Source organism: Mastomys coucha, unplaced genomic scaffold, assembly GCF_008632895.1.
Source record: "Mastomys coucha isolate ucsf_1 unplaced genomic scaffold, UCSF_Mcou_1 pScaffold7, whole genome shotgun sequence".
Classification (NCBI taxonomy): Eukaryota; Metazoa; Chordata; class Mammalia; order Rodentia; family Muridae; genus Mastomys; species Mastomys coucha.
Window position 1 is genome coordinate 104,857,648 of NW_022196913.1, and position 13,072 is coordinate 104,870,719.

Here is a 13,072-nt window from a genome sequence, read left to right on the forward strand (position 1 = left end):
ATAGCAGGCCACATTGGAACCAAAACCCCAGTCTTTCTGTTTCTAAGGCAGGGCCCTCCTACTGGGTGTTGGCCCTGCTTCTCACAGACAAGCCTGCTAATGCATAGTGGGTAGAGTGTGGAGCTGTAGGTGGCTGCCTGAGATGTACCTCATGTTTGTCCCTGCCTAGCTGTGAGATGTGGGGTGTACAGCTTCACTTCTGCCAACTTCCTGATACCTCTAGAGTGAGGATTCACAGGCTCTTCTGAATATAATGCACAGAAGTGCTGCCTAACTCTTCTGCTTTTTGTCTGTCTCTGAGCTAAGGCTACCACAACCCATGCAAGCCTGGTGCTGTCTGGTGAGGAGGTGGGTGTGGGTTCCCCAGCTTTTCCTTCCCTGAGAAATTTCTATCTCATAGCAAGGATACAAGTAAAGGGGAACTAAGGCATAAGAAGGAGATAGAGCAGGCCTCTCCGGACTCTCTTCCTGCATAAGAACATTGACCCTTAAGTCAAGGCCACCAGAGCACACCGGAGGCAGCAAGATTGTTGCACACGCACGCACGCACACACACACACACACACACACACATACATACATACATACACACACACTCACACATGCCTCTGTTGCCTTGCCAGATAACAACTTTGTCAAGGACGGTCTGAGAGGGAGTCTTCTTGGTCACACTGAAGTCACAATTTCTGAATGACACCATCAGAGTGACAGAGTTGGAATTCTGGTCTGCTCCCTTTCCTCTAAGCTCAGGCTTCTTTCCAGGCTCTGTTCAAGGACCACCAGCTGTAAGTCTTAACAAATGCCCCCAGATGAGGACAGCCTGTTTAACTGTAGATTTTCCACAAAGAACAAGGTTTCAGAAAGGCTGATGACAACAAAAAGAGAGGAAAGTTCTCTCAGCTATCCTACAGTGTCAGTGAAACCCACGCCTCAACCCACTTCCTCCGCATATCAACAACTCCAGCTATTTATAGCTAGCAGAAATATTGAAACTATCAGAGGCCCACTGTGAAATCCTCACGTCCTCAGGCATTTCTATAGGCCACTGGTTCTCAGTCTGTGGGTCATGACCTTTGGCGGGGGTGGGGGGGGAGCAATCCAACAACCCTTTCACAGGGGTTGTAAAAACATCTACATAACAGGCATTTGCATTACTATGCATAAGGGTAGCAAAATTACAGTTATGAAGTAGCAATGACAATAATTTTATAGTTGGGGGTGACCACAACAAGAGGAGCTGTATTAAGGGGTTGAAGCATTAAGAAGGTTGAGAACCAGTGCTATAGGAAGGTGGACAACCACTGCTGGGGCCACTTGCTACCACCCTACCCCAGCACTTAGCAGTACAGAATGCTGTGCTGCAGGAAGAATCTCTCCAGTGTGAGCACCGTTCTGTTACAAGAACATAGCAAGTGGCTTTTCAGAAACAGCTGGCCACTTGGGTGTAAATAAATCAAGGATGTAAAACTACACACACACTATAAGTCACCCACTGTGACTCATTACCAAGGTCCCTGCACTCCAGGCCCCACTTGGCTGCAAGTTTGACCTGCACCTCTGTTGATTCTCATGAGGAGCCTAGCTGATCCTCTCTTTTTTTTGTAGATGCTGATGCTTAGAGGAGTCTGTCTTGCATGTCTTGCAGGAGGTACCAGCAAGCTGATTTTGATATATAGAACACAGTAAAAGACAAAAACCCCCTTATGCTGCCTTACACTATCTTGTGTCTGCAGCCCAGGCTCTCTGGCCTTATCTGTACCATTCAGAGATGTTGGAAAGGGCTTTGGTCATCAGGCTATATATAGCTACTAGCTTCTCAGGCCTCCTCCTGCCCAGCCTGTGTACTCTCCTGTTCCTCAGATAGGCTTCCAACTGCTTGCTTGGCCTCAGGCTCTGGTGACAGATCCCTCTAAGGACTAAGAACCAGACATCAATATGGGATAGATATAACACTCTCTCATCAGAAGCCTCCCAGGTATATGTGAGAGTCTGCCTCGCGGTGGCTGAGTGCTTGTCCATTGTGCTCAGGTCCCTGGTGGGCCTCTTATTAACAATGGGCTCCTCAGAGAAGTTGGCCACTTGTGCTACAGAAATAATCCCAAGTGCACTGTCCTCATACTCATGCTAAGTAACCTGCAGAGGTTCAGGGACAGGACTGCTGAGCTCCAGGCGCTCCCTCTCTGGTTGCATGTCTGGCCAGGCACCAGCTTCTCTTTACCTTTGTAACCTGGAATGATGGTGTCTTCCAGGGGGCCTCTATGTTCACATTATTAGAATCAGGAAAGCTTGCTACCTGAGGAGCTCCCTGGGAAGGAGGTGGCTGTATCTTGCATAGTGCTTTTACTAGAAGCTTTTCCAGTCTGTATACAGGACTATCACCCTTGACCTCATTATACTTCTTTAGCTGCACAGCAAGACTGGCACCCTCACTTCACAGATAAGGGAAGCAAGTTTCACACTGACTTGTTCAAGTATACACAAGTATTCTGTTCCATGTAGGCCAACCCTGACATTCATACATGTTGGATATCAAAGGATCCCATGTGTCTGCATATAGAAGAAACTACAGAACTCTGCTAAGACCTGAGGGTCCTAAGCAGCAGTCAAAGCTGTACAGACTGTCAGCCCTACCTCTGCTCTTTCTTTTCCAGGGTGGCTCTGCACTATCCCCAGCTGCAATTATCAGCCCAGATAGGGCTCAACAGCAAACTGCAGCCTTGGCAAAGGAGGTTGGATGCCCTACCTCATCCAACCAGGAAGTGCTATCATGCCTCTGCCAGAAGCCTGCCAACATTCTCAATGATGCTCAGACCAAGGTGGGTACTGGTGTACAGGTCAGGGAGGGACAATCTCTTGTCTTTACAAATGTAAGGCCCAGGCCTAACAAGGAGATGTGATGATTGTCTCCACCAAGCTACTCACCTAGTGCATGACCAACTAAAGATAAATTTGTCTCCTGAGTCCCGGTCCTTGCAGGAGCTACAGGCTACAAAGGGACATGCAAGACTGCTAATGAAAAACATGTTTTTCTGTCATTTGGAAGTCTTATGTATGAAGTGGAACCCATAATGGAGACAGAGTTGAGAGATGTAATAAAATATAACTTGAGAAGGGTAGGACCATAGAGGCACAAGGTCAGGTCACAGACCCTTAGATCAACAGCTGGGCATCCTTTCTATGAGTATAGACCTTGCACTCAGCCTGGGTCACTGGCTGCCCCTGATGTTGGTAAAAGAGGCATGAGCAGCCTTGATCCACATAACAAATCTAGACCCTAAGATGTGAACTAAGTCTTGTCCTCATCTTCCCTATGCTGTTTAGTGTCACCTGCTACAGACAATGACTTTAAGCCCTTCCTCTTCTTCCTGTTCCTCCTGGGAACCTCTTGTTGCTTCAGGCTAGGGGCTCTGGGAGGGTCTCCTGGGGCTTAAGCCTTGCTGAAGGGGGGATTTGCTACCTAGCCACTGTCATTGTCACAGGATGTCCTGCTTGCCTGCTGTCCTGTTCATTTGACTCTTGCTTGCCAGTAGGACCCAGCTGGAGATAGAGCATGAACATTCATGTTTTAGATTCCACTAAGCGAAGCAATGTGTGAGAGTTCTACAAAAACAGACATTGTGAGGCAGAATTACAGGGCTCCAGAGGTAAAGAAAGACTGGGCTTCATCTTGCAGAGTTCTTTTCACAGAGACCTTTCTAGTCTCTGTCCCTGTTCAGAGCCATTAGCTCTTTCTTACAATTGTCAACTTGAGCTGCACAGTCAACCCTGAGATTGTAGTTTTCTCAAGAGAAACTAAAAGTGCACGCAAGTAATGGCCTTCATTCTCACCCTGCAGCTCTTGGCTGTGAGTGGCCCTTTCCACTACTGGGGCCCTGTGGTCGATGGCCAGTACCTACGTGAACTTCCATCCAGACGGCTGAAGAGGCCTCTGCCAGTGAAGGTGGATCTACTCATAGGAGGGTCCCAGGATGATGGGCTTATCAACAGGGCAAAGGCTGTAAAGGTAGGTAAAGGGAGGCAGGGTGAGGCCTTTGCAGCCTCCTGCTGGAATACTAGGTCAGGAACTACTGACTACTTCTGTGGCTGACACGAGACCGTGTACCAAGGCTACAGGAGCCTGAACGTAGTCATGGGGGAAGCTGGGGTCAGAACTAAGTAAGACATTTACAAGAGGTGACTAACACAGATATGTCCACAAATTGCAGGTGTGAATCAATCACTCTGAATTACTTAGAGTAGAAGCTGAACAGGAGGAGTTTTCAGCCTCAGGGACACCTCACTATAAGCAAAAAGCGCAGCTCTTCCACAACATGTATGCAAGGATATTTTTCACAGTGTTAATTGTTGCAGGAAAAAGTGGGAAGAAATCCAGATGTCTGGTTGACTAAATTAAGATACACTCCGACCGCTAAATGTTATGCAGCTATTAAAAACATGAGCCTGATCTCTCTGCGTGCTTGAGGGATGCTTGTGACAGGCTGCTAAGTAGAAAGCAAAAATGTAGAGAAAAATGGAGTCGGGTTAGCACTAATGTTTAAAAAGCAAGTATATGCACATATGCAAATGTATATATTTGTGTGTTTGTTCATAAAAGGATCATAGTGTGGACAGATACACCAAGCAGTTAACATTGACTGCCTCAGGAGTTGTAAAACAGAATAGCTTAATCTCTGTTGCTGTTCTCTCCACAAACACGATAAATTACACAGAATATAACTTTTTCCTTGCAATATCTCTCTGTGAGAGAGGACATGGGATCCTTGGATGAGAGACTCTGTCCTCACAATGCTAACTCTGGAAACATGCTGAATACCTATCCTATCTCTCAGTCTCCAGTGACAGAGGTAGCCTCCTACTGGTCGATATGGGCTATGATGGATCAGAGCCCAGGTCCAATTCCTCAATTATGCTAGCTAAGCGTAAGAAGGCTGCTTAGCTGTGTGGCTACCAGGGGCTTGTCCTCCCTAACACTGTCCCAGTGCTGTTTTGGGAACTTTCTGTCATTGCCTAAGGACTAGAGGACCAAGAATCCTTCCCCAGTGCAGTACTTCATTTTTCCTTGAGTTATCCAAGGTGTAGGTAAAATTCCCTTTGTTCACTCATGAAAGAACAAGGTGGCATATGGTAGGAGACTCATTGCTAAACCAGCCCTGTTGGGAAGGTCTGCATGCCCTGGAGGCCAGAACAGAGAAGTCAGTGCAAATGTTCATGCTTCTCCAGCCCCCACCCACTGGGAGCTAGGCCTTGGTACACTGCTCACTGGTCACCCATTTCTGACTTGCTGAGTTCTTGTGTACTCTTGTATCTGGTGAGCACACCTGGTCATTGCTTGCCTAGAAGATGGAATGGTAGAAGCAGTATTTGATAGAAAACCAGAGCCCTGTTTTCTAAACCAGCCCATGAGGAGAGGGAGTGTACACCAACCTAGCTGTCCATTCAGACTGTCCCCCAGAGTGCTACCAGAGCCAACAGACTGTTGAGCATCTTCACTTAGATGCCTATAGCTCTCATCCTTAGTTCATAGGGAACTGCTGGGCCCGCTCATGTCCACACTCAAACTCACATACCGACCACAATCCTTCCAGTGTACCCCTACTCTCAGGCTTAACAACAGTGGCATCAAGATTCATCTCACTTTTTCTCAGTCTGCAAGCCTTCTATCAGCCAGTCCTCTCTCCAAGAGTCAGAGCTGTATTCTGACAGTGGCCTCCACTGATCTATTTAATGGAATCTCAATTTACTCCCTTTTATGCCCTCCCTGGTTACCTTGAATGGCCATAGCAATTCCATGTCTTTGGTGTGCCTTAGCTAGGTTTAAGGCTGCAGCACATGCTGTTCTCGCCCCTCAAGCTTCACAGGTCTTATTTTATTTGGGGTCATTTCTGAGACCCTAAACCCAGGCAATCACCACATCTACCTGAGCAGGACACGGCATGCATATATAATAGCGCCTACTTGCTAGTGAAAGTGGACCAGTTACTTACGGTGTTCCAGTGTAGGGCTGGTTATGGTGGACATCACCACCAATGGAATTTCTGACCTCTAATGTCAGATCAGAACATAAATAATCAACAAGCCAAGCATGTAGGAATGGATAGATGTATGCTATATGGAGAGGAAGCATCCCAGCCCTAAAGACAAGAGGTAGGGTGGGGATCATTACCCACAGTGGCACTGCAGCTGGGGAGGAAAACTGAGTGAGAACAGGACAGATCCCCTCCCTTGGCCTTCTGTCAGCAAAACGGGAAAGTACTGGGTGTCTTCTGACTGTAGGCTGAAGCATTTGCACTCCCCAGAACCTGAGACTTAGTTTCTCTATCTGCAAATTGGGAGAATTTTCAAAGAGATCCTGCTGAAATATGCCCAAAGGACACAAAAATACTCCACTGTCAAGAAAATAGTTGGACCTGAATAAATGACAGATATTTTCATACTTAACTCATTAGTAAAATAGTTAACAGCCTGGTACCAAGAAGAAATACAAAGGACGTATAGCCTCTGAGTCATCTGACCTCAGGACAGTTTTCCAAACCACTGCAAAAGTGCACATAGACACTAAACAGACACATACATTTCTCCATCATAGCAGCTACAGAAATGGCAGCTGGAGGCCAGCCCACAAACATACACCATCCAGGGAAGGAATAGGTGCCTCCTAACCCTCATTCAGTCCTCAGTACCAACTATCCCCTCAGCACAGACCACCAAATGCCCTTAGACCAAAGAGAGTGGGCTGGAAGGACTTCATCAAATCCCAAAGACTCTCACCCTGCCCCCCCCAGGCCACCATGGTCCACCCAAGGAGTCCTCATGACACCCAGAGACATACCTGCAGAGGACGAGGGCTACATAGATGCCTGGGAAGGTAGAAAGTCTCTGCTTGCTTAGAATGATCTTATTTCGGAAGTCGAAGCATTCTATTGAAATTCTTCACTGGTCTCTGAGATGAGGAGTTAGCCCCCTCCCTTCTCCTGACTGCTGAAGTTGACAGTCTGTCTGCATTAACCAAGACTAAATTTGCATTATCAAAAGCAGGTTTTTTTTCCAAGATTCACAGTTCTGCTTCCTCTCCAAGCATCTCTGAGGAAGACAAGAAAATCCGAAAGCTTAGTGTAGCTTTCTTGTGCCCTGGGCTTGGCTAGGAGTTGGCCTCATTCAAGAGCAGGTGCAGTGGGGGCCTGTGGAGGGGGGTGGCATGTCTGAGAGTTGGAAAGCTGCACCTGGCAGCCAAGTCTTCGCTGGCATGAGCCCTGGTACAGCAGTATCAAATCCTTGCTAACAGCTCATAGTAAGAGGCGAATGCAAGAATCCTCAGTATGTGTATGTGTGTGTGTGTGTGTGTGTGTGTGTGTGTGTGCGTGCGTGCGTGCGTGCGTGTGTGTGTGTGTGTGTGTGTGTGTATAAGAGACAGGGAGAGACAGACACGCAGAGAGAGAGACAGACACATACACACACACACACACACACACACAGAGAGAGAGAGAGAGAGAGAGAGAGAGAGAGAGAGAGAGAGGATGTCCTACCTAACATTCTGTGACCCTCCCATCCTCACTGAGACCCAGGCCCTCAGAGCCTGACGTTCTATGTCTCCTCATCTAATGCTTCGGAGGCTAAGACAGATGGATTCACTACCCCCAACATATTAAGAAAATATTTTATGACTGATGACACAGAGCGCCAGTCAAGCTAGAATCACTATATTTTGTCATCGCATCATCATCATCATCATATTTTCTCTTGTAATTTTTAAAGGAAAACAATAGAATATTTTGTTAGACACTTGATGATAATTCTACCACATCTGATAGAAGATTGGCCATTGTCTCATAGCTCTATAGTAATTAGTGAACAGTGGTCTCGTGTGACTTATGTAAGCACCCCAGGTTTTATTAAATACCCCATTGCTGAGGTATTCTCAGCTTTGAAAGAAAGTTCTGAGCACCCAGATAGAGCTCCTGACTTGAAGAGCTCACTCAGATTAAGAAACTATGATGCATAAACAAATGCATTAAGGGCCTTGAGAGGAGCCCTAGGGAAAGCAGAGCCAGAGGGCTGCAAAGGAAGCAGTAAAAAGTGAGATACCCTTTAGGAGTGGACAATGACAGCCTAACAGAGGGGTCTTTGGGGTTGAGACCTGCATGGAAAAGGAAGGAGAAACAACCATAGAATGGACATCTGAGGATAAGGAGGAGAGGTAGAAGTCAGAATGGGAATGGACTGTCTGCCAGATGAGGAAGGATATGACTGGGGACCTGGAGAGTAGTAGAGAGAGCAGTGCTGCTAGCTGGGAGATTCCAGTGTATATTCAAGCAGTGAAGGCTTATGTTGACACACCCCTTACAAAAATAAAAACATAAGCATTCTAGCAGCCAATCAAGACCTTGATGAGGGTTAGATAATAAGGAAGAGACCAGTCTATGGTGCTGTGGACATGCAAAGAGTTTGTTGTCCTTTCAGGAAGACTTTGAGAAATCATCATATCTTGGTACAGCTTCATTGGTATATGGGGCTCTGAGCTGTGAGTTCAAGAGAAACCCAGAAAAGTTTCATGCCACAAAGGCCCAGAAAAGGGCTTCCCCAAAAGAAGTAGAGGGCAAGTGGCAGATGCTGCTGGAAGTGAAACTGTACGGTCAGCCCTCAGTTAAGTGCCTGCCCTGCATGGACAGTGGACCACTGGATAAAGGGCAGTCAGCTAAATGAAGGGCAGGAAGGTTGAACAGAGGACATGCCTCTCTGCTTCCTGAAGCTACCCTGGACAGTCCTGGGTACAGGATCTGCTAGCGCACTTTGCTCATTATTATTTTATTGTGACCTTTGTCTCTGGTCATGACCATGGGGAAGCTGTTTATGCCATGGATGTTCATGTACTCATGCCATGCCTAGCTGGTGCTGGTATATGTAATATTTCTTTCTAAAACATATGCTAAGATTAAAGAAACATGGCCATTTTGCATGCTAGCTCCTCTGGTCATCCTCACTGTCTCCTGATGTTGGTGTTATGTGACTGGGACATGTCTTTGATCAATCATCCCACAGGTGGACATGCCAGGCTTCCCTATCAGCAGGGCTGGTCAGCTGTTCCACAAGAGGAAACATACACAGTAGCTCACCAATATACACCACCTCATGCCCTGACCCTGGATTCCTATACTTGGAGGAGATTGTAGGGCAATGTAAACACACCAAGGTCTGCCAACAAGTGGGGTCATGGTATACAAGTACTCCTGGAAATGTGTAAACATGTGCATCCAGAGCCTGTCCTAGAATCAGGCATCTCTGCCACATTCCTAGACCTTCATTAAAAAAAAAAAAAAGACCTGCATCCTTTGCCCTTCATCTCTAGAAAGGAAGAAACTGAGACCAGAACCTGAGTTTCTCCCTATCCCACAGTCTACTCAGCTGCAAGGCAAGGGCAGGGCAGGGAGGCTGAGAAGGAGAAGCAGAGATTGTTGCTCCAGGGCAGACAGGCAGCCCTTGAGCCCAGCAGTGCAGTTTCTCTAACTGTTCTTCCTAAAGAAGGCCTGGTTCCAACCTTACCCATGTATCCTTGCCCATTCTAAACCTGCTCTGTGAGGCTTTGGACATCCATCTACACACCTCTGTCTCTACCCACCTGGAACACAGCTCAGGAGACAGGAAGCTTGACCTGATGGTCCTAGCTCCCTGGGCCCAGCAGAGGTGGCCCAGTGGAAGAGTGTGTTCTTATGACATTATCTGTTAATACTTTGAATGACTATGGTGCTACATAGGGTGGAATGAAATCTCTAAATGAAATAAACCTAGCCAGATAAATCCAGAAAAAGACAGATGTGTGACCCAGTATCAGACAGCCAGACAGCCATCCAGACTAAGATGGACCACACTTAAGTGGGATATCCTGCATGTCCTTCTCCTAGCCCTAATGTGAGGCGCTCTCATTCCCAATGGGCAAAGGGGACAGCAGACACAGGTAGAACCACTTGTTTAAGGTCATACAGTAAAAAGACAGGTGGGGCTAGGACAAGTATAAGTGCTTAATGCTGTGTTATGCTGCTTCTCAGAAAGAAAATTCTGGAGTAGAGTAAGGTCTGAAGAGCACAATGAGTACGTTTCAGGATTTAATTGGGAATTATATGTCTTTTCCTGTCCTCTCTCCCTCCTTCCCTTCCTCCTTTCATCTCCCTTTCAAAGCAATTTGAAGAAAGCCAAGGCCGAACCAACAGCAAAACAGCCTTTTACCAAGCCCTGCAGAATTCCCTAGGCGGTGAGGACTCAGATGCCCGAATCCTTGCTGCTGCCGTATGGTATTACTCCCTGGAGCACTCCACGGATGACTACGCCTCCTTCTCTCGGGCACTGGAGAATGCCACCCGGTAAGCCAGACCCACCAAGTAAGCCAGGGCCACTCGATAAGCCAGTTCATGCAGGATGTGGGTGAGGGTTCAGAGGCTGCTCAGATCCTGAAGGCCCCTCAGGTCAGGGCCCCCAGGAGTTGGTGTTCTAGGTGTCCTCAGAACCCCTTTCTCAATCCATCACACAGCAGCTGCCCCCTGGTGAGCTCTCAGAGCACATGGGAGAGAGACACAAGTCCTAGAAGTACAGGCGCGTCTGTAGCTCTGCACTCATCTCCACATGTGACCAGAGTCCACTCTGGGATGTGGGAATGGAGACCTACTAAGAAGGCTTTGTTTTTCTTTCCCAAGCAGGATGAGTCCAGGGCTCCCAGTGCCTGTAGGAATCCTGTCCTTGGGGTGCTGTTGCCCCCTGTTGATATGCCCCACCCCCATCTCCAAACATTGTTCACTCTTCCTTCTTGAGAAACATTCCTTGGTCTCACCCCAAGGAAGTTAAAGACTTACCTGCCCCCCCCCAGGCTCTGCTGTCCCTAGCGCTCCTTTCTCATAGCACTTTAAAGGAAGGGATGCCCCACACCTTCCTCCGTTCCCTGTGTATCATTTGTTCACTGAAACCAAACACAAATCTCCTTTTAGTGCATGTTCATATGTGTATACACGTACATGCATGAGTGGAGATGTATGTGTACTATGCATACATATGCATGTGCAGGCCAGATGTCAGCCTTGAGTGTCATCCTCAGGAATATCATCCACCCCCTTTGAAAGAGGATCTCTCGTTGGTTTAAAGCTCTCCAATTAGGCCAGGCAATCTGGCTAGTGAGCCCTAGGGATCCTGCTGTCTCTGTCTCCCCAGAACTTGGATTGCAGTAACAGACCACCATACCTGATATTTTTACATGGATCTGGGAACCACACTCGAGCGCTCATGCCTGTGAGACAAATACTGTATTGACTAAGCCACCTTCACAGTTGCCAAACATTATCTTTTGAGTAAGTAGGTGAGTTAAGAGTACATTAGAGTAAGACTCCAGGGACAAGCAAGGTATAGCCCTCTGCCCTCAGAGGTCCTGGGGATGTGGCCTGCAGCTCTGGTATTAGTATGGTTGCTTGGCAGGCATGGTGATCAGTATTCTAGTTTCCCCCACATGGCTCCCTCCAGAGGAGCTGGGCCCAGAAGCATCACCATCCCATACCTTTTCTTCTCCATCCAGGAGGAGCACACCTGCCTTTGCTCTATGCTGTGATGACAGGGCCAGTGTTAAGGCTCCATCTCAGATGCTCTCACTGTCCTCAGCTGTCACATAGGAAGGGCTGGAGATCCTGTGGCCTCTCCACCTGGAGGGCTATGGCTCTACCTGTACAGTGTGCAGCAATAGAACAATGGCACATCTGCTTGGACTCGGAGCCTAGGCCGCCTCTAAATGGCCCTTGGTGGAGAGATCCACTCAAAACCATGAAGCCCTCTGCTAACTTTAGAGACTCTGACCTAGGCCAGATCAAGAGAAGCCACAGATTCTCAGTTCCTTACTCTGAGTGGCTTCATAGTGGACTCAGGCTACCCCAGATTGCAGTAGCAGATGAGCTTAGGCTACACGGTCATTTATCGAGCCCTAAAGACAACCTGTTTCGAGGGTGAGAGTTGAGATCTAGGAAAACTTCACTGGGGAAGCAGGTCCATCCCCCCACAGCTCAGAGCTTTATTTCCTTCTGGAAAATTCAGGCTACAAACTCCCTCAGTGTCTCTGCATCCAGTCTCCCAGAAGTCTCCCTGGGACTGCAAGCATGAGCCTTTTTATTCTTGCAGATCCAGTCCCACCCTGTAATGTTCACAGGTAAAACCCAGCTTCCCACATCTGTCCTTTGTGACCCCTGTACTAGTCCCACCTGTAACATTTCAGCTTTACCAACAGTCTCCAAACATTGCTAATTCCATTGACCAGAAAAGGGGTGGCAGCCCAGCAAATAGGCAGAATTCCTGGGTGTCCTTAGCCTCAGCCATTGCAGAAACTCTGTAAGACAGGGTCCCAGGCCAAATATTTCTCAGCTGGGAGATAAAAGGGGACAAAGAACTACTGTGTATCCCAACTTGCCACCAGTGCAGTTGAGAGCCAAAGCCAACATGCTCCATCTGATCCCTCAACCTTACTAGTTATTGAGGAACAGGGCCTGCTTGTCCATATATAGAGAGCCCACTGCTACAAGGGGAATTTCTTGAGTTGGTTCACATCAACTGCAAAGAGGAGTCAACACAAGTGTCCATGGCCACAATGATTCCCTGCCACCTCCCTTTGATCATTTGGACTGAATCAGGTTTTGCTTTGAACTGTTGTGAGCAGAAGCCTGGAGAAACTTTCTAATTCCAGTTAAAACAACCAAAACTGTCTCTAGGCATTGCTGAAAGTTTCCTGGCATTTGGAGTTTGGCAAATGCAGCTCTACCTCAAAGCCCCAGAATTCAGGGTATCTTATGCATGCAGTATATTTGAGGACTCTGCTGTCTGTTCAGAGGTACACTTATTTATGCTTCAGTTCAGTGTATCTGCTGTGCTTTCAAGCATATTTTGCTGGCAAATCTTTAATGTTTTGTTGTTGATGTTCTGGAAAGAGGTTCAAACCTAACAGTGGCTTCTTGACTTATGAGATACATCACCATGGTCATGTTTCAGACTGTGGAGTACCATAAAACAGAGCTGCACATCTGTCAGTGTGGCCAGTGGAGAGCTCGAGAGTAAGCAC

The 13,072-nt window shown here is 47.5% G+C and overlaps 2 protein-coding genes across 7 annotated transcripts in view; one reads left to right on the forward strand and one right to left on the reverse strand.

Moving 5' to 3' along the window:
- The window catches only part of Sla (Src like adaptor), a 51,948-nt gene extending 44,843 nt beyond the window's left edge, over positions 1 to 7,105 (reverse strand). For 2 of the 3 annotated variants that reach the window (XM_031358213.1, XM_031358212.1), the window contains exon 1: positions 6,830 to 7,103. The gene's annotated coding sequence lies outside the window, so the exon portion shown is untranslated. Of the gene's footprint in view, positions 1 to 6,829 lie in introns of all 3 variants that reach the window. The other variant, XM_031358214.1, reaches the window with a different exon arrangement.
- The window catches only part of Tg (thyroglobulin), a 184,726-nt gene that overhangs the window by 161,250 nt on the left and 10,404 nt on the right, over positions 1 to 13,072 (forward strand). For 2 of the 4 annotated variants that reach the window (XM_031358208.1, XM_031358209.1), the window contains exons 44-46: positions 2,652 to 2,816; positions 3,836 to 4,003; positions 10,171 to 10,352. In XM_031358208.1, the coding sequence (XP_031214068.1) occupies positions 2,652 to 2,816; positions 3,836 to 4,003; positions 10,171 to 10,352 (515 nt within the window). Of the gene's footprint in view, positions 1 to 623; positions 778 to 2,651; positions 2,817 to 3,835; positions 4,004 to 10,170; positions 10,353 to 13,072 lie in introns of those variants that run through there. The other 2 variants (XM_031358211.1, XM_031358210.1) reach the window with 2 other exon arrangements.